The following is a 23,918-nucleotide window of genomic DNA, read 5'->3' as shown; positions in this document are numbered from 1 at the left end:
AGGGAGGGGGTGTTTGGTGCGTGGGCTCTGGGCTTCTGCTGCACAAAAACACTGCTGTAGGGGTAATTTCTGCCCTAAACCTTGTGATAGGACCCAACTTGTTCCATCCCGGAGTATCACTTTAAAACTGGGAGTGCAATGTATCGGAGTGGAAGTATCAGATCGGGACTTGGTATCTGCAGAAACTCAAATGACTTGTAATCATTCTTGTAGGAACCAGTTTTATCAATTACCAGTTTTAATAGTTGCATCAAATGTTGGAGCTTGTTGCACTAGAACACAAGATCACTTCAGGATTGGTTGAGGAACAATGTCCTGTGTATGAACACAAAAATTCAGTGTGTTGTGTTTTTGGACAGAGCCCGGAGGAGTGGATTCCTCACTCCTACCTACCTCAACTTTCCCTGAGCATGAGCCAGTGCTGGGGAGTGCTTTTGTCTTGTCGGCACACATCCCTTCTGGCAGAAAGACTAGAGTCTGATTCACACTGCAGCATGTCAGGGCAGGTGGGAGGGATGGAAGAAGCAATAAAAATGGGGTGAAAACAAGACAGACATAGAAAGATAGGAAGGAAAGGAGGCAGCAGAGTAAGACAGAGACACCAACAAACAAACAGTGCCATTCATCGGACTAAACCTGAATTCACACCTGTGTTTGCATACCTGTGTCACTGCCTGGAAGAACTGAAGAGATACACTGACAGACAATTTGTGTAGAGTTTGGTGGATTGCACTTTCTGCTTAAAAGCGCTTATGTAAAAAAAATTCTGAAAGAAGTGCTCTAAAATAATACAGAGTGATCTTGGTGATCTAGAGCAGCACATTCAGTGAGTAAAACAATGGGATAAATGTAAAACAGTTGGCAAAACTTTGGTTTGACCCAGACTTAAAGCAGACAGCTTTATCTAAAGACTGGTTGATGAACATCAATGTATTTTTGGCATTGCCACTAAGATAAAGAAGACTAAAAGATGATATGAGTTAATGCTGCTCATCTTGCTTGTTTCAAAAGTCTTTTTTTTTAATCAAAATTTTGCTGGTTTATTTTGTCAAAGGCATTTGCAATGCAAAAACTGAAATCTAAGCAGGTGTTTTGTTCTTTTTTTGGCTACAATGGTCTTATTAGACTCAGTATGAGCCACTTTCGCCTGAAAAATCCAGAAATATGTCCTGTTTCAAGATATTTTGACTGAATTGCTTGAGTGAAATCCAAAATGTACTTGTTTAGATTCTTTTTAAGACACTCATCTCAAAACAACTGAATTTTTCTCCCCCCACTGGCAGATTTTACATATAACAAGCAATTAAGATGTCATTTTTGCCTTTATATATCTTAAAATAAGATATTTTGGAGCTCATTTTGAGTCTAATAATAACCTTCTTACACCAAATACAACATAAACACTTTCTTAGATTTCATATTTTGCTGGGTTTTCAAAGCCAAGTGTGTATTCACCATATTTTGGCTTCAAGGGGCAGAACGTGAGAGAAAGTTTGCATGAGATAAAGAGGGGAAAAAAGGGATGATGAGTTGGGAATTCCCGGTGTTGTGTCTGTAGCTTGAGGGGAGGGTGTGTCATCACAGTGGGAGATCAGACTTTAATAAGGAAGAACGGCAAATAAATGACTGGAATGCAGAATACCGAGTGAAAGCAACAGAGGTGAGACGTTTGCAAAGTGAGTGGATGAGAATGTAGAAGAGAAAGGTAAATCAGAGAGCCTGATGATTTAGCTGGAGGGAAAGAAGGAAACAGAAAATTTGGCAAGAGGCAGAGTGTTTATCTCAAGCTTATCAGAGGGAGACAGTGGTTTGTGTGGTTTGCATGCAAAAAAAGAAACACTGCTAATCATTGAGATAAAACTGGTTTGTTTTCCAGCCAGACAGCAGTTCAGCATAAAAAAGTGTGTCCGTCTGGATTAAATACACAGAGCCACACAGTGAAGCTACTGTGTTGAGAAGAAATTGTGTTTACCTGCATTGCTTCACTCCCCTCCTGCTGCACATACAGAGCACAACTTTCCAGCACATTTAGGATGTACCTTATGGAGACTTTAAGCATGTGAACATTTAGCTGGCAGTGGGGCACAAAGCTTTCACTGTTTATTATTTCTTACTTTTGAGCATCAGATGAAATTACCAAGACAACCATCCTGAGATCATAATAATTAACTTTAAAGATGTAGCTGTAAGAGTCCCCTGTAGGTAACATCTGAGTAAAAATCAGAAGCTCTTTAAAAAAAGGTGTCTTGAGCTTTGTTTTTACGAAACCTGAAACATTGTTTCTCTTGCATTATTCTGTGTAAAGTGTTTCAGATAAAAACAAACAAACATAAACCGTAGATATCTGACTGAAAAAATGTGCGTATTTTCCCCGGGCAGGGCTGTGTATTGTGAACTTGATGGTTGAATTACAGTACTGGTGCCATGCTGAGACAAATAAAAGAGCACTTTACAAAGAGTGGACATGCAGGGTGGAAAGTAGTCCAGAAGCAGACTGATGGAGATAATTTAACTCCCGTAGAGATCCAGTATTAAATGGCACCTGTCTGAGTTAAAGGATTTTCCCCATTGTTTTTCAGACAGGTTAACAGTCTGCCATCACCTTTACACACACACACACACACACACACACACACACACACACACACACACACACACACACACACACACACACACACACATCCACACACACTCTGTCTTGCACTCACTTTGAGGTAGTGCTCATGTCAAGTATCACACCTGAGTCATCTGAGACAGCATTGTTCAACAGGTACAGGGTGTAAGACGGGTCACTCAGAGTTTATGTGTGCTCTGTCTGTCTGTCTGTGTGTGGTTTGCTGCTCTAATGATGGTAATGAGTCGCCCTCAGGCCTTCAGTTCAGGATTCCTGTCATTGTTTGATTTGCTTGACAGGCCCAAGTTAGAGCTATGAGAGAAGAGGTGTGAACGTTAGCGTCTGTGCATGTGAGAGTGTTTGTGTAGAAGCTACACTATGTGCTTGTGTTATGCTGTTTACCTTGTTGACCTTTAAAGCTGAAAAATGAGTCACAGCTCCGGGGCTTGACGTACCTGCTTCTGCTGGGAAATACTTAAAAGTATTGGTTATTATTGACTTTAAGTGGATAATTGGGTTAATGAATGATTAAAACTGTTGTATTTTAACATTTAGATTTTTTTGGAAAATGGTGGCTGTTAATAAGATGGTAATTTTGGGTTTAATAGTCACTGTTGATAATACAGAAATGGATATGATATTTAGGGATGGGTACCTTTCACATTTAAAAAGATACAGTACCGATGCCCGATACCTGGCAATCGGTACCAGAACACAACAGTACCAAATTTCGGTACTTTTTTGTGTTTAAGTGGTAAAAATGATCAATTTTTTGAGTAATGAAGTCTAAAACATTTTCAGTTTAACATATTAATTCTTCATTATTTAACCTTGCAATGCTGGGTTTATGTCCAGCATGGAAAATTGCCTACTCTTCCACTTCCTCACTGTAACAAGGATGCATTAAGGTACCTAAACATGGTACCGTTTGATTTTACATGAACCGATACCTGGTACTTTTGACAGAATTCGGTCGGTACCTTCAAAAGCACCTAATTTGGTACCCATCCCTAACGGTATTAAATATTCTAGTTTTATCAAGAGAAGTCTGCACTTCACCTCATATGTTTGTTTTTGTAGAAGTTCTTCCCAGAAGACTTTGATGCTACAGAAGTCTGTGTTTTTCTCCAGTTCTGAATCTCACGGTGCTTTTTCATGTGTTTACATTACTATAGAAGTTTTTATTTGGCAAAAACAAACAGCTTCCAGTTTCCCTACCAACACTGTTAAGATTTTCACTACAATTTCATTTTCTTTTGTCTTGTTATCATTTTGTATTATCTCTGTCCTGCAACACAGCTGCAAAAACTAGTAACTCCCAGCAAGATGGGAGAAGTAATGGTTAGCTCGTTAGTACCAGTTTCTCACTTATCAAGACTACTGTTTCATAGTTACTTTGTTTATTCATCAAACATTGGTTTTGTAAGTACACTTAGAGTCATATTCTAAAATGACTTTGCAGAGCTCTGGTGCTTGTTACAACAAAGCTGAACCTCAGAAAATAATGTCCTTGTCTTTCTCTCTCTGATTGAATGCTCCCCATCTTCATGCAGTGTGCTCAGCAGTTGGAGAAGTTTTTTAATTAACTCATTGTAAAAGCACGCTGTCTGTCAGGAGAACAAACTTCAGACGACATGAGCACCCAGCTATTTACCTCGACACTGACTAAAAAGCCGGCAGGGACATGTCAGACTCTACTAGAATTTTCTGTAGAGGTACTGTTACTCTTAGGAGCAGATCAAAATGTTCAACACTTCACAGCAACAAATCAATTTATAGATCATGGTATGTGAAACCATTTATTTTATGACCCTAAACAATAAAAATATTTTTTTAAGATGACATTTTTGTTTTCCTCTCAGACAAAAGGGTAATGTTTATTACTAAAAACCCTGCTTCTGTCCACACAAACCGGAAGTGGTGAAAATAATTCAGTAAAGGTTGGAAGATAGAGAAAACATAACTTCTTGGACCATATTCAGGCTACTTCTCTACCCAAAAAAAGGAACTGATATGAAATGGATTTTTTGTTGTGTGTGTGTCTGTGTGTATGTGTGTGAGTCTGTGTCCGTGTGTGGGGTTAGTCAGCTCAGAGGAATGCTCTCTCTGCCTGCCCAGGCCTTGAGGAGGGCGTGGGCTGCTGTTTGGTTTTCGGCTTGTGTTAGTAGTGGAGGGGGTTAAAGAGACAGCTCTGCCCTGGCCGTCTCACTATCTGCGGGGGAGTGAGCATGCACCATGCAGGAACACACACACACACCCAGACACACACATACATACAGACAGTCTTATGCTCACAGACCCGTTCACCAGACAACAAGCCTGCCTTTGTGCTCCACTGGCCACCACCACAACCACTGCTGCTGCTGCTACTGGTGCAGGACTACAGCTGGATCTGTGTGGGAAAAGAAGCTGACGTGAATGAGCAGAGGTTCAAAGGAGAGGGGAAGATTACTTCAAAGTCAGGAGTAGAAAATACTGAAATGGAGCAATGGAGATGGCTGAGGAGGTGGGTTAAAGTTAAAGAGTGAAGGAGATGAGCAGGCAACATAGTGGACTGAATCAGAAAGGGAGAAACTAGAGCCAGAGAAGAAAAAGAAGTCCAGCTCAGAGTTCAGTAGACAGTTTACCCTCAAGGACAACCCAATATAGCAACACGAGAGACAACATTCAAACCTCAGCAGCCTCTTCTGAGTTGTATTAATTTTGTTTAGTGCTATGGTGATGTAAGGTCCTTTGTGATCAAAAAATAAAACTTTTTTTATGCGTCAAAGGAGCTGCCTCAGTGAGTAAAGTACTGTGTTGTAGACGAGTCACCAAGCCCAGCCTGAAGTCCCCAGAGTCCAAGTCCTAATCGGGTCAGTGTCACCACCTGAGTCGAGTCTTTTTGTCAGTCTGTCAGGTCCTCGTTACCTGAGTCCAAATCCAAGTTGAGTCCTCTAAATTTGTATTCTCATTTACTTTCATTGAGTTCATACATTCGTGAAATAGGGGTGTGGGATATGAGAAATATCCTATCACAAGATTTCATGATTTTTTTTTTATATTGGTTATTATCATGATATATATCAAACAACTATTTTGTCAAGCGTAAACTCGTAGGTGAGTTATGAAGAAATCAGAAGGTTGTTTTTGACTCAGTTTTTTTTTAGTTAGAAGTTTTTAGAGGTATTAGTGGGCGTGTTGCAAGTGATCTACTAAGACTGCATATATAACCAATAACGGGTGCAAACTGCCCTTTTTAAATGAGGATTTAGCTTGTGCTACCAGTGCACCCCAGTTAGTAAATCAACTTTGCACATGTTCAACCTTTAGTTGATCAGGCCCATTATTTCCGTTACCGCTGACTCATAAATGTAAACATCAGCTTGTGTGCTGCTGCTGGCTGCTGCACGCGTCCTGTATGCGTCAGCCTAACTTGACATGGCGCTATTTGAACTTGATAAACGAATTCTATCAAAATTCCATTGACGATGTCCCATATTTCTATTGAGGAAAAGATATTTTACAATACATATCTTTATCGTCCAGGCCTGATGTGAAATAACAATTCATAACATCCAAATCCTTGCTGAAAGTGGCTTGTGAAGCTCAGTGTATCATAGATTCTGGTCCACCTGCTTGAGTTACTATGGGCAAGGGAAACCGTACTCCTCTGTGGGAAAAGTAATTGATGACTACCATCTGGAAAATTTTCACTCATTCATCATTTCGATTCAGAAAGAGATGCTCAGGCTGCTCAGCATCATCCCACCAGTTCTTGGAGCGCAGACGCTGTTATTTGTTGTCTAGCCTTGCTGGTCCCCTGTCTTCTGTTTTTTTAATTCACACCAGTCCCTCCCACAGTGGTCCCAGTACGCTCCACTCCTATGATATCACCTGTGGGCTGCTGTCAGACCTTTTCTTTTTTCTCCCACACTCTATTCTTGGATTTCTTTCTTTACCTCCCCCTTCTTTTGTAAGAAAAGGAGAAGTCTGATGGCTTTTCCAGAGAGAGTGGGAGGTGTGTGTTTCTGTGTGTAAATGTGTGCGTGTGTGGAATATGTTTGGTGGTGGTTTGGTGGCTCTGTCACTGCAGGAATCTATTCTAAACAGAACATTTTGCACTCTAAGGGTCTAATTTCTGTGGTTGAATTGATTGCCGCTCGCTCATAACAGAGTGAAAATAAAGAGGAAAACAAGGGTTGGCTAATCTCTACTTTCCACTGGAGACCAAGGACATCTCTTACAGTCTGCATCAAACTGTATCAGTTATTGAAATTCACTTTTTTCTCTTTTCTTTGTAAACCATCTTATTAATTTAGTCTTTTGCAGTAAACCCTAAAGATATTCAGTTTAACATCTTGAAAGAATCTTGAACCAGAAAATGTATTTTTTGCTTCAAGAACTTGCAGGGTTATCAGATCACTGTATCACAGGCTCTCTTTCTGCATACACATTTGTTTTTACTGAATTTGTCAAAACAGTGTTCTGAACTTGCTGCCTTACACAACATAGACACCGTGAACAACTGTGCCAGGTTTAAGGACATTAAAATATCTTTACCACTCAATGATCTGATATTTAAAAGGATCCTGCTGGATTGTTTAGTAAGAGTAGAAATAGGAAAGAAAGATGGGGCAAATAACAAAGGCTAGGGGTCGAACAACCAACCACTGCAGTGAGGACTACGTACCTGGGTTTTGTACTGAAACCGTTTGACCACTTGTGCCCCAGGTTACCTCGACTTCTTTGTTGAGAAAGCAGCTGGACTTTTGTAACTGTAGCTGGGCTCTGGAGCTCTGTGACGTCAGATCTTCCTTGTAATTTACCCAGTTCTAACTAACTCTAGCCCAAATGTTGAAGTTAGTGTGAGGCTGCACTATATTTTGATAGTTGCCTGTGCTTTGCTTTGCCATCAGAAAGTCTGTTCATTTTTGCACTGTACTTAGACACGTCATGTTGTTCAGCCTGCCGCACACTGATCAACTCTCTAGATCTGTAGGCTTCATAAGAATAATCATCAAAACCAAACTACATAGTAATGACTGATTCTGAAAGCAATGGTTTATGAGCTGGAGTTTATAGAGGAAGCTCGGTGAAAAAAGTACAGGCAGGATAGCTCTACGGATTGGGAACAATCCAGTTTTTTTTTTGTCTTTTTTAAGACAGAAAGTGTTTCTTTTTTATTCTTAAATGTCTTTGATTTTTGACACGAAATAAAAAATGTGCTCAACAAGGGGTTAAAGGGCATCTTGCAGGTTAAAGACAAGTGTTAAGAAATTGATAGGAAAATAACTTTAAAATAATAGTCTAAAAGAAATTCCTAAACTAATAAACCACAGGGTCTCCTGGAGGCATTTCAGCGCATTTATTTTTACTTCCACATTAAGAACGTGACGTCACAGAGAGGAGTCCCTCTGCTTCTGCGTCTTTTTAACATTGATCAACATGGATCTGATTGTCACTGCAATCAATGAAGAGGAAGGAAATCTCAATTCCTATACATATGATGGTCCTCAGGCTTATAATTATGTGGCTGTTAGGAAAGATGAAGACCGGGAAGACTAGGGCAAGATTAGGTGGAATAATGGCCGTAGAAGAGCAGTGGAGCTGAGGTGTGAGGAGAATCTGAGCACAAAGGTAACTCCATCTAGTCCAAAAAAGTGGACTCGATGTCCTTTTAAGCTAGTGTTTGCATCCATCCATCCAAACACATCTCAATCATCTTAATATATGGTCAAATCAAACAATAATTTAGAACATACGTAGTCTCACTCATGACCACCTGTTATTCACATTGGCTCAAAGCGGGGTAAGGGGTTGAGAGTCCCCTTTGCAACGTCATGACTCGATGTTGGAAAATAGAGCTTTTTAAACAGCTTCACTGAAAACAGCCTCTTCCTCTAAATTTGTGACTTTTTTGGTTAAATAACGTAAAAATAAATGGCTGACTTATTCTACAGCCATTATCAGATGATTTTAAGTGATAATTAACAGAAGAATTTAACCTGCAATATGTCCTTTAAAATGCAACAGTTCTTTTGAAGCAGGTGCAGTGTGGGCTGAAAGTGATTCATCAGTATGTGATTCAGGTCTCCTGTGTTCTGTACCAGTAACACAAAACCAAAGCACATAAAAATAGACTTAAAAAGAGTTTTTAAGAGTGAAGCTGCTCGTCAGGTTTCAAACCCAAACAGCAGCTCTGTCTCCAGATGCACTGAATGATTTGTCTCTTCACATGTTGTTGTTGGAGGACAGCAGCCGTCTGCTGAACGTCACTGGACTGCAGCCCTGTTGGTCATGGCTCGACAGACTGGCCGCAGACTCTATGAAAGGCACAAAAGCCATTTCACTCCCACCCCCACCGCCCTCACCCCTCACGCAGTACTGGGACAGAGGCAGGGCGGTCAGGGCGGTGAGACAGTGGGACAGACGGAGGAGAGGGGAGGGGGCTTTTTAGGGGCCCGGTCACAGACACTCTGAGCTGCCCTGAGCTGTTGAGACAGTCTGGCAGCCCTATTGTCCAGCAGCACCCTCCTTTCTTTATCCATCACCCACTTTGTCCTCCCCCTCTGTGGCCTTGTGGGACAGATTGTCATGGGAGTTTGATGTTTACATGTAGGCACTTCAAATATAAATCTGTATTTAAGTGACGTTTAGAGCTGAGCTGCTAAAAAACTTTAACTTAGTGACTAGAGACTCAGACTCAGACTCTGTGGAGTTTGAATCTGGTGGAGGGATGTTGAAAGACCATGATGAAAGGGCTGAGCTTACTGGGAGAGTTTATGTGTCTGTGCGTGTGTGATCTGCACTGCTCGGACCGTAGCCAGTCTGTAACACACACACACACACACACACACACACACACACACACAAACACACTGTGTATATGTTTTTATCTCTCTGAGCGTAACCGGCCATGCCCCAGAGTGTTTGTTTTGCCCCCTCCCCTCCTCCCCAGCTCAGTGAAGCTCAATCTGCTCTGTCTGAGTCTGTTTTATGAGTCAGCCAAACACACACACACACACACACACACACACACACACACACACACACACACACACACACACACACACACACACACACGCACACACACAAACAAGCTCAAATTTTGTTTATCATCTCCTTTTCACTATCACTCATGTTCACATAGCCTCCTTTTTCCACTCCATTTACAAAGAGGATTACAAGATGTGTGAACATCTTGAAGCCAAGTTCTTTTTCTTCCTCTTGCTTATACCTGTGTTTATCTTTGTGCGTCTGAGTGTTTGTGGATGTGCTGCATTCACACACAAACAGAGCTTGTTGTGCACAAAGGTCAGGTTCAGACCTAGCTCCAGGGCCTGGAGCACAATGATGTTGACACAGTTTTCCCTGTGGGGAAAAAAATCTATAGTGTTTTGTCACTTTTAGCCACAGTCATCTGTTTCACTCTGACTTCCTCCGGATATAAAACTTTAATTCTTTGTCACTGGTTGACACTTAAAAAAAAAAAAACAGGAAGAGCTAAAGAGTCTTAGTACGTTTACCAAGTCGTATTTTTGTTTTTACATATGGTCCCAAAAAATGTACATGACAGAAACACAAAGTAGATTTAAAAACTATGAGTCTGTGTTTAATTAAACTGTATTGTGAGTTGACAAAACTAAATTAACTAAAATTATAGGAAATTCTTTCATTTTCGTCTTTGCCATTTATCTCATACATAAACTCACTATTTTGTTCTTTTGCTATCCACCCAGTTGCCTGTCAAAAGCACTAAGTGAGACATTTTATTCCTGTTTATCTGTGCTTTCTGAAGTCCTAAAAAAAATGATAGTTGTTGTTTTGAGTGTGTAAATCTGAATCTGGCGTTTGATAACTACCCCATTTTACAAAAAAAGACTAAAACTAATCCAGAAACTAATAAAAACAAAAATAAAAATAACCATTTCCAAAAACAAACTTTCAAAACTAATTAAAACTAAACTGGAACTTAAAACAAAGTCAAAACGCTATCAAATAAAAAACTAAATCAAAATCCAACACTACAGTAACCTTTCCCTGTAGTTCCAAATTAGTAATTGAAAAATCTTGCAAGCAATTCACTGACATTAAAGGCTTTCACTTTTGTTAAAATAATCTGATGATAGTTTGAAATACACACCAGGTGCTTGTGCTTCATGAAGGAAAGAAATCCCGCCTTATCTTGGTGTTTATGCTCGACTGATAAGTTATGTAATCTAATACACGGTCTCTAATGTCCAGACCTCGAGAGGCTCATCACTTTGCTCTTGCCTCTTTATGAATTGATAACTTCTTATTCTTTCGTGTAGGCTCAGTCGTCAATGTTTTTTAATCATTTTCTAGAGTGAATAGTGTTCTGAACATAATCAGTTTCATCTCAGCAGTCTGACAGTTGATAACTGTTGGTCTGAATTCTTTAAGCCCTCATATCCCACCCATGTTCTTCATACTTCTCGTCTGGACACACTTTCTCACTCACAGAAGCCCAGCAGGGAATTTGGGGTCATAGTTCTCCCCCTTTTGCCTCCTCCCTGCCACATTGCTGAAGTGCTCTGAGCTCCAAATCATTTTAAAGTGTTTTTCAGGAGCTTCTGTCGTGGCAAAGTGACTGGCTCTTCCTCTAAACAACAGGCTGAGGCTTGAAGCTTGGAGGAAGGAGTGGCTTTTACTGCCAGAGAGGTGTTCCTCATTAAAGCCTCATTCGCTGCGTTGTCATAAATCTCTCCCATAAAGTGAGTGATTCAGATAGGTACAGTGTGTGTGTCCGGACCTGTCTGTGTGTTTCATGTGTGCTGTGTTTTGACTGTTGCTATTTGTTTAACACTTTTTGTCTGTCGGTGAGCATATGTTAGGTAACATGTAAATTTCTGACTGAAAATCATTCAGTTCTCTTTTTAAAATGGATTATGACATTCTGAGTTTATCTTAACGTTTCAATTAGGATACCTGCATGTAACATCAAGATGAACACCTGATGATTCATCAAGGAGTGGAAGAAGAAGTCAGCAGACTTCATGTTCATGTTTGCAGAGTCAGGATAGTTCATCTCACCCCCATTTGTTAATCTCACTCATTTTCCACCAGTTTTTCCTCTTCTTCAATCGTCCTATCTAAGATTGTTATCTTCTTGCTGCACCAATCTGTTTTGTGCTCCTTAAATAAATACTCCTCAATAAAAAAACAGAACACAAAGCTGAATATCTCCATCCCAACACATGTTATGTTCGTCCAAACTGAAGTGACAGTCAATTTTTTTGTTGGCTCTCTCTTGCCAACACTCTCTACCACCACACAGTCACTGATACAATAAGCTAATAAAATCCCCATAGATGGCTTTTCTTCTATGCTTTGAAACACTAGTTTACTTTTTTCAAGTGCAGAAGGCGGTTTGGACAGTTGTTTTGGGAAACCAACAAGAGATGATTACAAGTGGTACCAAAAGATATCAATGAAAAGATCTGTCAAGCAGTTCTTGTAGTGCAGCTTCTAAATTAACAGCTGCTGTTCATCATGTCCCGGAAAAGTTGGTTTGTGATCTGCTTCATCTGTGCATTTGTACATAACACTGAGACTTTACACAGCTTTGATATAAATGAATGAAGAGTGGAAACTGTGGAACGCTTTGAGTCGTACACTGTGGTCCAACTTTTCTTCTCAGCCATGGATTATTGATGATGATTTCTACAGCCATAAAGAGTCATATTCGTGGTTTCTGAATGAGTGAAGATCCTCTTTTGTGCTGGATTGCACATGTGCATTTCAGCTTATTTGCATGACTCATACTGAACTTTTACTGTAACCCTTTAAAAAGGAAAAAGATTACTGACTGGAAATGGCTGTATGAAAGGAGGGACACCAAGTAGTCCACAATGCCACTACAGTTTGTTCACGTCTGTGTCAACCCACGCAGAGTCTAGCCCCACCAAACACCCACTCAGCTGCAGGACCAAGCACACATACCTCTAACATCAGGTCAGCCCTCTGTGACACATGTAGGTTTGACTTTCCCTGCTTCAAAAGAGTGAAGGAACACCTTAAAGTACAACCATAATCACCAACCAATAAATACAGTCTCTCCTAGTTCAATCATCCAGCTTTCGGGGAGGCTTTTTTCCCAGCTGTCTGGTAACTCGTGATGTTTTAATATCAACTATTCTCCTGCTAAGTGACTACATGTGACAGCTGTTCCTCTTTGAAAAGGCAGTTTTCATGTGTTTCCCTCATGTCTTATTTTTTACTTCCCATGATTCATGTGTAGCTTCCTTCGTGATTTCTGTTTGTTGACTTCAAAGCTACTGTCTCTCTGCATGTCTTAATTTGTCTTTTGGATTTCATCCCTTTTAAAACAAAGCTGCAAATGAGTCCTTAACTTAGGGATGAGTTGAATTCAATTGAGGACACTTCCAAGTGACTTTTTAGGCCACTTGATGAATGCTTCTTTAGTATCAGCAGCAGCCCCAATTAATCACAACAACATACACTGAGAAAGCTGTAATTGAAAAGAAGAACTGAAATCATGAAAACTGAAAGCTATCATGAGCTCTGGAACAGAACCTTGAAAGGAAAAACTAGTTTAATATCACTAAAAGTTACAAAACAGCCACAAAATCTTGTGGACTTACTTACATAATAACACAAGGTGTTCCTGTTTGTGTTTCTACTCAGTGTAAGTCCGCCAAATCTCTCAGCATTGCTAAATATTGTTTCCCAGATCTGAGATGAAAAGCAGAGAGAAGTGTTGTTTGTTCTTGATTTATAAAAGCATCAGGTCTGTGAGCTCTCTGATCTTCCACTTGTGGCTGTGCTTATATTTGTGTTTATAATGAAGTCACTGACTTCTTTTCCTTGGGCGTCAGTTTGCAGTAATAAGTTGGATTGTGTTGCTTTGGTGCTTTGTGATTGTTGAATAGGAATGAGTTCATTTGTGCTTGATTTGAGGAGGAATGCTTTTTGGTGCCATTGATTTACTGAAATTTGGAATACATGTTGAAAACAGGTTGGCTGCTCACTCCCGTGTCTCTAAAGGTGTGTGAAGACTTTAAGCAAAGACAAGTTTTGGCACATTTGGACGTTTAGAGTCAAGCAAAGATTAAAATTTGAGGAAGGCAGTTGAATTACTTTATCACAATGCAGTTATTTCGTCATCCATTCAGCTGTAGAAGGCCATATTGAAAACATTGACTCTCTGCATGAATTAAAAAGTCTGTCTCAGCAGATGAGCATTTTGCAGCCAAAACATCAAACAAGTTGCTGCTTTCTTTCTGTGACATGCACAGGCCCGTCCTGCCTACCATGGCATCGTAGAGGGTCTGGTTTTTCTCATGTAGCTGGAAGCAGCAGTAAAGTTTACACAGACAAGTTTAGTAGAAGGGGAGCTAAAATTACAGAGCTATGTGCTGTACAGGTTGAGGAAATAAACCCAGAAAAAAGAGCATCTGGTTTGCTGACATGTCTGAAAAAGTGGATATTCTCATTTGGATAAACATGAAACCCAATGTGTAAACTTCCTCCTGCTTACAGTAAACAAAGACTACCAGAGCGCCCACGTGCTAAGCCCCAAAAATGCATCTTATTTGCACTTTTTTCAACACTCATCTGCCCCTTTATCTTATCTTTACCTCATGGAGAACCAGAGAAGAATGTCAGGTGGAGAGAAGTTCTGGTTTTAATCTTTGTTCCTTGTTGAGATTCCTTTGCGTGCAGATTTGTGATGTGAAACAGTCCTCAGGAGCTTCAGGGATGTTTTTCACTGTTGAAGCTTCTCCAGCTTCCCTCCACCTTCTTCCCCCTTGTTGATCCCCCTTTTAACTGCATTCTACTGTACACTTGTGTGTGCATAAAGCACTCAGACACCCTTTCCAAATTCAAGACACCCCCTCCTCCCCCCCTGACTCACACCCTCTCCAGCACATTTTGGAGGAGAGAGCCAGCACATAAAAGCTTTTGCCATGAAAAATTGAAACGTCTCTCTCCTCTCGCTGGACATACAATACTGCAGAGCTCTCAAGAGTCAGACAACACACGGCTTTTATTTTCGTTTTGTGGACCAACATTTGACTGATAAAGGGCTTTAGCTCATGACTTTGACCCTTCCTCTGTATTTGTGTTTGAAAGTGAGCCAGTGTGCAGATAGTAGGGTCACATGGGATGCTGCCTCTTGCATAAGATGATTAGAGTGTTTATTTTTTTGTCTTTCACGGGTCATTGTGCTTAGAGATTACAGGGTATGTCCCTGTTATGACAATCTGCAGTGCTTAACCACCGCTCCTTTCTATCCGGCAGCCTGTGTCATCATCCTGCCTGCAGTATTGTTTACCAGATGGGTGCAGATGTTATACAACACAATGAAATTCCTGCTGTCCATATTGTGATCCCATTCGAGGTTGCTTATTATTAGACATCAGCTCATAGCCAGTCCACACACAGCTGGGACCCTCATCAGCAGTCTGAGGCCAGACTTGAACACTACACCCAGAGGCTGATATGTTGTGCTGGACTGAATTATCAAATGTGTTGCATCAGAATTTGGGCTTTGAATATTTTTGAGTACACATTTTTTAATTGTTCGAGAGTAGACCGAAAGAATAGGTGGGGTGCCAAATATGAAGTAGCCAGGAACAGGTATCACATCAATAACAACTACAAACACCTTTAAAAGAATAAATCTGCTGCATGAGTGAAAACAGGGGAACAACATGAGGGTCATTGTTCTTAATCTCTAAGAAAATGAAGTCAGTTTTTTAGATTTAAGCCCTGAAATAGACACAAAGGCTGTATTTCTGTCCTGTAAATCTTCTGAGGTTGACTTATTGACAAACTGCTCTTCCTCCTCTCCTGTCCACAGGTCTCTGGATGGCCGTCTGCAGGTTTCCCACAGAAAAGGTCTCCCTCACGTCATCTACTGCCGTCTGTGGCGCTGGCCTGACCTGCAGTCCCACCATGAGCTGCGGGCTGTCGAGCTATGCGAGTACGCCTTCCACACAAAGAAGGATGAAGTGTGTGTCAACCCGTACCACTACCAGAGAGTCGAGACACCAGGTACGAAATCTTGGCGTGTGATGATGTCTTGAGAGATTAGCTTATTGTATCTTTTGCTTTATTTACTTAATTTTGTCTTATTTAAAGCTTTATAATTACTCCATTATACATCAAAGTATTTTATTTTTCATGTGAAATAATCAGTTTTGAAATATTTTTTAATAAAACGTTTGTTTGTCTGTCTGTCCATCCTCCAGTTCTTCCTCCAGTACTGGTGCCCAGACACACTGAAATCCCCGCTGAGTTTCCTCCTCTGGATGACTACAGCCATTCAATCCCTGAAAACACCAACTTCCCTGCCGGCATTGAGCCACAGAGCAACTACATACCAGGTAGGATAAGTCTCTCTCACGCTAAGAAACATGGAGACTGGTTATCAGCAATCCAAGCAGGCATGCACATCTGTGTTTTACACATTGTCCAAAGTTTTAAGAGAGACTCTGAGCAGCTTCAGATTGTTGTAGTTATTTGTAGGTTTCTACTAAAGCAAAGACTTGAATTATATTAGAATCTACAACTACACCAACAAATTTGATGAGTTGTTTTCTCTGTGTGGCTTAGAAACGCCCCCACCAGGCTACCTCAGTGAGGATGGGGAGACCAGCGATCACCAGATGACCCACAGCATGGACACAAGCTCCCCAAACCTGTCACCCAACCCTGTTTCACCCACACACAGCAACTTAGGTAAGCGCTGCAGGTCTGTGTATGTGTGTGCTTAAGTGTGTGTTTGTGTACTTCTCTGTCTGCCTTCCTTCAGTCACAGACAAATGTTTCTGAAGCGTGTCTCCCCAGTGGGAATTCTCTGTTTGATTTCACTCCAGTTCTGTAAGAGGAAACCAGGTGATGAAAGACGCCTTTGTGTGTCCAGCACCATGTGATCTTCTCAACAGGCCAATCCAGCATTCAGCCCACACTCACATCAATGACAGAATCCTCCGTTTATTCTATCAGGATGGAAAAACGCCAGGGGGCTTGGCCAGGAAGCTACTAGTGAATAACAAAAATCTCACCAGTTTAATTTGGCAGCCCCGTTCAGGACTTAAAAAAAAAAGATGAATGTTGAAGTCTCACAGAACAGCGGTGTTGAGGGGAAAAAGAGCAAATTACCAGAACCAGTTGAAGTTACTGAAAATTATCATGGATAAGCCTGTAATTTGACCGTTTTTGGCTCCAGCATCCCACCAGTGAGGGTTGAGTTTCCACATTTGTCTGGTGAAAGCTTCTGGGAAACAGTGTATGGGTTTGACATTTTGTGACGCAAGCGCAGCCGAATGTTTTCTTTGGTGATGTTTTTTTCCCCTACCTCCACCTCAACCCCCTTAGGTCCCCCATTTTGCCCCTTCCTCACTTCTGTTACTTCTTCATGTCCAGCTATTCCATCTTAGTATTTCTCTGATTTGCTCCTGTTATTTACCTGATAACTGATTCCTGTCCTTCTGGTGTCCTTACTTTTTACTTTTAGTACAACATTTGATATTCATATGAGTGTGTTGATGCACAGCAACTTTGCAAGCTACAGTCTTTTTTCTCATCTCTTTACACAATGTTTTATTTGAAATACTAAATACAAGCTGTATTTTTCTGCCTCCCCTTGTCAGACCTTCAACCAGTGACATACTGTGAGCCAGCCTTCTGGTGCTCGATTTCCTACTACGAGTTAAACCAGCGAGTAGGAGAGACCTTTCACGCTTCACAACCCTCGCTGACAGTGGACGGCTTCACAGATCCCTCCAACTCTGAGCGATTCTGTCTGGGTCTGCTGTCCAATGTCAACCGAAACGCAGCTGTGGAGTTAACACGTAGACACATCGGTAGGACTCCATTTCAGCCTGGTTATGCAGTTAATGCCACATATTCATTTGTCATAGTTCAAATGATCTGTTTCTCTGCATTTACTGCCTAATCTGAGGAGTTTGTTGTCCTGCCTGTGTTTACTTTTAGGCCGTGGTGTTCGGCTGTATTACATCGGAGGAGAAGTGTTTGCTGAGTGTCTCAGCGACAGCGCCATCTTTGTTCAGAGCCCCAACTGTAACCAACGCTACGGTTGGCACCCCGCTACAGTCTGCAAGATCCCCCCAGGTGAGTGTCAGGCTGAAAGCAACAGAGAGAGAAAGCTGAGGCTGGAGGGCCGAGCAGAGAGTGAGACATATGGGGAGAAAAAAGAGACAGAGAGGGAGTTTGTTTGAAATTAATATCAAAAGGCAAAACTAGAAATGTAAGAAGGAAGTGGTGCAGTAGGTCATAAAACATTTCAGAGGGCTGGTAATTTAAACCCTACCTCCTTCAGCCCATATGCTGAAATGAGCTCAAGCAAATCCCTGAACCCAAATGTTACTTTAATGTCCTTGTGTATCATGCAGATAAAATTTCATTACATTTTTGTTAAAAGTCAAGTATAAAGTTTTCTTTCCTCATTCTCTCACATCTTATTGCAGTCTCTGTGGCAGGAATAGAAATTTGCTCTCACTGATGTCTAATGACTCCTGCAGCCAGATTCTCAAGTCTGAACTCTTTGTCTGTAGCAAAACTGAGGACATTTGAAAACCTTGTTAGTTATTCAGGATGTTATTAATTTAACTGATGTTAATTCTCTAAAACAGATGAGTCATTAGAGATTCACTTTGGCTGTAACGGTACGACCATGAACAGAAGACGCCTCGTCAAAGCCATCACAAACCCTCAGCATTTATTGAGTTTAGCTAAAAACACTTTTTTTCTCCTCACAGTCGTCTGTTTACTGGCACGACTTTTGAAAGTGTAAGAAGTGTTACGAGTTTTCTCCAAACTCTACACATCTTTTAACACCCTTAGATCTTGAAGTTTTAGACATCAAAAAGATTTTGATACAAAGCATAGCAATGTTATCTGCATCCTGCATCTCTTAATGTCATTGTGATGTCAGTTTTATTTGTTGACTCCATGTCTGAGTCACTCACAATTAAAACTTTTTGTTATGTTCAAAACCACTAAGAATTGGAGACACATGATGTTAGTCGGATTCAGATGTTAGATTTTTCCGACGTGCTCAGAGAAAAAGAAATCAGTATCAAATGTGAAACACTTGCCAGTTGATTTTACAACATTAGGGAGATTCCATTTGTCTCAGATCGGTCTAAACGAAAGTTTGGCAACACATTTTTTAGGAAAGCACAGAACATTTAAGCCAGTTGTTCCCCAACGGCTTTACTTTAAGCCCTCAAGTTGATTTCACAGAAGGCAAGTTGTCCAATTTCAGCTCGGTTTGTAGCTTCAAAAAGTTTTATACAAAGTTATTTGTCAGATACATACTCCTCTAAAAGATCTGTGACAGTCTCTGATGTCTAGAGTTACCCAGGAAAGCTGTTCTAATTTCAATGTGCATCTCTGAACACAAAGCTGAATGGGGCTTGGTTTTGTGACTTGACTTTTCCCTCCAGGATGTAACCTGAAGATCTTCAACAACCAGGAGTTTGCTGCCCTGCTGGCTCAGTCGGTCAACCAGGGATTCGAGGCTGTGTACCAGCTGACCAGGATGTGCACCATCAGAATGAGCTTTGTCAAAGGCTGGGGAGCAGAGTACAGGTAGGCTGTCCTCACACATCAGCTACACACTTACTCTTGAACGATTAACCCCAACTCGCTTATCAGATGGTAAAGCCAAAAACTATTTTTTCAGTGACGTGTTGAGAGCTTTTGTGTGAATGTGAAGTCCTTACTAAGCCTTAATATAAACACAGACAATAGAAACAAACTGTCTGTGAATCACATCCCACAATCCAGCCACCCCCGCTCCCAGGCATCTGCTCACACTCTGGTGAATCCGCTGAATGACGTCGCCGAGCTCTCATCTACAGAAACAGGCTCCAGTAGGCACGCCAGACTATTTTTAAAAAGACACACATGTGTTTTGTCAAAAAAGAAAGAGATGTCAGACTTTCCCTCTTCCATCGCCTCCCTGTTTTCCACAGTCTGACTCACTGATAGTGAGAAAGGAGGAGCCAGAGTTGAACGCAGGCAGATGATTGGTCCAAAGTTAGCTCAGCACAGAGGCTTTCCCAAGGGGGGAAACCTTGGTGCTGTGAGCGAGTGCTTCACAGTCCGGTCCAGACCAAACTGACATGTGGAGACACTTAAGAACAGGATTCAGGTTACTAGACCAGCCGGGGCCCTCCTCCACGTCTACCTCCACCCACACCTCAGTGCTCAGTCTTTTCCCAGGATAACCACAGGTTGTAGTTTAACCCTCTCATTTCAACCGTTCTTTTTTGATTGAATGAAAACAAACTGCAGCCAAAAAATACAAACATGGATTCAGGATCAACAAAATCTGTGGGTGATGCATCTGAACTGTCAGTTAAACAGCCTTTTAAGTACTCATGAAATACAAAAACTACATACTGGAGTGAAATCAGCTGCAGCTGGCAGCTGTCTTTGCCAACACATTATAATCACATGTATGGAAACATAAAGAGCCCATTTCCCTGCTGCTGGTGGCATTGGAGGCAGTTTAATGTAATCGTTTAGTTGAAAACAAGTTTCCTCTCCTGCAAATGTTACAGCAGCCTTGATTTTCGCTTGTACTTGCTGATGTGTCACTGCAACTCTGTGGTGTCAAACACGGTTCATCAAGAGAAAAATGCAGAGCAGTGGGGGGAGGTCGGGGTTATCACAAGGCCATCACAGGATAAAGCACGCTGGAAGCAGAAATCTAACCCCCTCCTTTTGAGTTTTATATTCCAGTGTCTGCAGTATTTTCTGAACCTGATGTCAGTTGTCATTTAACCCTATCTACACTCGATCCATCATGTTTTCTATTGTGTAATACAAATCTGCCCCTCAGCTGCTCTCTCTGGGGTTTTTTATGGAGGCCATATTCAGGGGAAAGCTTGAGGATGGGGTGATCATGAAGAAGTTTTTATATAGAGAATATTCATACTTTTTTAAAGGAATTTTACACTACAGGTTTATGGAAAAGGTGTTTTTTTTTACATTGTTACTAAACTAAAGTTATTTCTCTTTTAACTTTGTATGTATGAATATTATATTTTTTCTGATAAGTGTTATCACAGAGGATGAAAGGCATCGGCCTGTCAAAGAAGTATTGTTTAAATAGACTTTTACAAAGGATCAGATCTAAGAGCTTCAAGTCAAAAGTGAAACATTAAAAAGCAAAAGAAGAAGAAAAAAGAATGATTCATCTCAACTTGCACTGAGTTGTTTACATGAAGCTGAAACTTGTATTTATCCAGTTTTGTTTGCTTTGTTGTTTTGTTTTCTGAGGTCAGTATCTTTCCTTGGCCTTTCCACAGCTCTGTAATAAAAGTAGAGCTTTTTCACTTTGCTGAAAATTGACTTTGTAAGTTTACTCACACAACCCTTTCTATAAACACTGTCCTCTGAGAATAAACACTCGTCTCTGCTCTCTTCCAGGCGACAGACGGTGACCAGCACCCCCTGCTGGATCGAGCTGCACCTGAACGGCCCCCTGCAGTGGCTGGACAAGGTGCTCACACAGATGGGCTCCCCCAGCATCCGCTGCTCCAGCGTCTCCTAGGGAAACTGCATCCTCACACTTCCTGTCAGTGACTAAAGAAACACACACATGCATATAAGAACAGAAAAACAATACCCCCTACACACACACACAAACAAACACACACACACACACACACACACACATACACACACACACTCTTTCTTTAGCCAATCATCAACCTGCAACTTGGCCCCTCCTCCCCACCAGCTGTCAGTAGCACTTTTTATATTCACTTTGATTGTGGCAAAAGGGGACGAGTGCAGTAAAGTAGTATCATGTCGATTTCCAGAAGTGTTTGACGGAAACGTTTTATTCATTGGCATTAAAGTGCCAGAAAAGCTGTTTGTAAGGGAGGAGATTTTTCAATTAAGAGATTTTTTTATTATTATTTTTCATCATTTTTACAACTTTTGTACAGGTGTTAAGGTAAACAGTGAATTAAAAACATAACTGCATTTTTTAAGCATTTGAAGCATAACTAAGATGATGTAACATGCATTTCATTTTGACTTGTTCCTGTATTTGGGCATTTGATAGTTTATGAAGACGGTTTGAAATTTAGTTACATGAGGAAAATGTTCAAGCACCATTTGCAAAAATTGTGTGAAGGAAAATACTGTAAGCCTGGCATGAATACATGTTAATGCTTCCATACTGTCACTTATGCAGCCTGTGTTAAAGCAGATGAGATGATTTCTAACTGCACATTTCAGTTTCAGACAAAAACAAGGAATGGATCAAACTTTTCTCAAACATTTTAGTTAAAAACAAAACACACACTTTGTGAAAACATGTGCCAGATCACTCAGCAGTCTGATGCTTCAGGATCCAGTAGAGCAAGGTGTAGTTTCAGCTTTACATCCACAAATGAGTACTTTAAGAAAGCAGCATTCATCAAATTTAATGAAGATGATGATGCACTTTTGTAAAATGTTAATATTTTTGTAAAGTTATGTTGGCAAAGTACACACAAAGACAGGTGTTGTCAGAGTGTAATGTGAAATATGTCCTGCTTTGGGTTCAGGAAGCTTTGCCAATATGCAAAATGATTTTGCAGCAGCATTGTATTGTGACGTAGATATTGTATGTAACTGGCCTTTAAACAGAACTGGAAACATCTCACAGACTGAACTGTTCTGCAAACCCTATGTTAGAATACTGAACACAAATGTAGATTGAAGATTTCATACTGGCTGCTCAGAGAGAGTAGGAAGATGCCTTTGCTTTTGTAATTTTCTCTCTCAGCAGTCCATAACATTGCTCTTATTTTAAGCCGTCGGTGGTATTGACTTTGTGCACACTCAGGACTGTCAGCAAGCAAAAGAATTATGTACAGAAACCAGTGAACAGAAAAGATGCATGACTTAAGTCTATTTTGATACCAATTGTTTTTTGTAGACCATGACGTGATGATGTGTGTGTTTTTGCATGACACAACAGAAGACACTGCAGCAGGTCAGGGATATGAAGCTCATATTTTTCTACCTGTGAAGACGAGGCAGCGTCAGAACAAAGCACAGCTTTTACAAAGGGAAGTGTTAAGATGAACAGAGGCGTTTAAACCACACCTGCTTCATCTGCAGTCTCTGTTGTTGTTTTTTAGCTCTATGTACGTGTCGTACATACAGTACAGGTAATATTTCCATCAACCTTTATAATGTTGATGTTTTTTTTAATATGAGAACAAAAAGAAGCTCAGAATTGAACAAAAAAGTGGAGTCACTTTTGGAAAAGTTAATGCTGGAATAGGAAAGCTTAGTCTTAGCTTTTGTCACGTTTTCTTTAACCCACCCACTGTGCTGGAAGTGGACGGATTTCCTTTTATAACACTAGACAAAGACACAGTGGGTGGACATGGACAACAGTGGGATTCTTTTTACAGTACTTACTCACAATAAAACAGCTTTTGATGTTAATGCCAGCCCAGTGGTGCTAATCTTTAACATTTTAGGGACTCACAGGAGAACTACAAAGCCATAAGCCATAACTCTAAAAGCTGGTGGGTTTTGATCTCTTTACATTTTCAACCTTTTAAACCTTCAAACAATAGTGTAAGATTGTTTCAGAAACAGTAGCATCTACTAATCTGGGACATGTGAGCCCTTGAAAGAGCTTCTAGTGTTGTTGAAAGCACGAGTCTTGATCCTAGTGGGCTCTTCACACACATGGTTGATGTAACAACCCTTTGGGGAATATTTTGAGAATATGTCATTTTTATACACTCTTCAAGTTATAGTGCTTGTGCTTCCCCCCCTTTGTTAAATGTGTTCACTGTAACCGTTTGTATTAGTTGTGATCTGTGTTTTTGTGCTTTGAATTGGTCCTTTTAGACGTCTTGTATAAAATCATACCCTTTATTTTTCTCTGCCTATAAAAAGTTGATGTGATGCTTTATATTTTTGTTTATTATTGTTGATCTATCAATAAAAAAAGATATATTGTGGTGCTCGGTAGCTTAAGCAAATGTCAAAACCAAGTCTGGTATATACTGAGATAAATGACCCTACAGAGCAAAAATGATCAAATAAGGAAAAACTCAATGGAGCTTTGTTGTTTTGTTAGCATGAAATACTTAAAGGATGTTTTTCAAAGAGTCTCTGGAGACACTTCAGTTTTTTGACTTTTCAGTTTGGGACTTTCCTCATCCGTGGAGGATAATTTGTGTAGGTAGGCAGACAGAAACTTTAATTACAGGCCATGCAGACACCGTCTCTTTACTTATGTTGCGAGGTTATGCAAACCATAACAGTCGTGTCACAGAAG

At 40.6% G+C, this 23,918-nt stretch overlaps 1 protein-coding gene across 1 annotated transcript in view; it reads left to right on the top strand.

The window, feature by feature from the left end:
* Positions 1–23,538, top strand: part of smad3a (SMAD family member 3a) — a 30,745-nt gene extending 7,207 nt beyond the window's left edge. The window contains exons 2-8 of the mRNA XM_074666771.1: positions 15,444–15,637; positions 15,835–15,969; positions 16,199–16,324; positions 17,239–17,451; positions 17,582–17,719; positions 19,057–19,201; positions 21,050–23,538. Of these exons, the coding sequence (XP_074522872.1) occupies positions 15,444–15,637; positions 15,835–15,969; positions 16,199–16,324; positions 17,239–17,451; positions 17,582–17,719; positions 19,057–19,201; positions 21,050–21,173 (1,075 nt within the window). The 3' untranslated portion in view covers positions 21,174–23,538. The remainder of the gene's footprint in view (positions 1–15,443; positions 15,638–15,834; positions 15,970–16,198; positions 16,325–17,238; positions 17,452–17,581; positions 17,720–19,056; positions 19,202–21,049) is intronic.
* Positions 23,539–23,918: the final 380 nt, after the last annotated feature.

This window comes from Halichoeres trimaculatus, unplaced genomic scaffold, assembly GCF_033239565.1.
Source record: "Halichoeres trimaculatus isolate MK-OKI-2021-1 unplaced genomic scaffold, fHalTri1.1 fHalTri1_scaffold_3, whole genome shotgun sequence".
In the NCBI taxonomy this organism is placed as follows: Eukaryota; Metazoa; Chordata; class Actinopteri; order Labriformes; family Labridae; genus Halichoeres; species Halichoeres trimaculatus.
The sequence above is the reverse complement of the archived record's forward strand: the minus strand, read 5'-3'. Positions and strand labels throughout refer to the sequence as shown.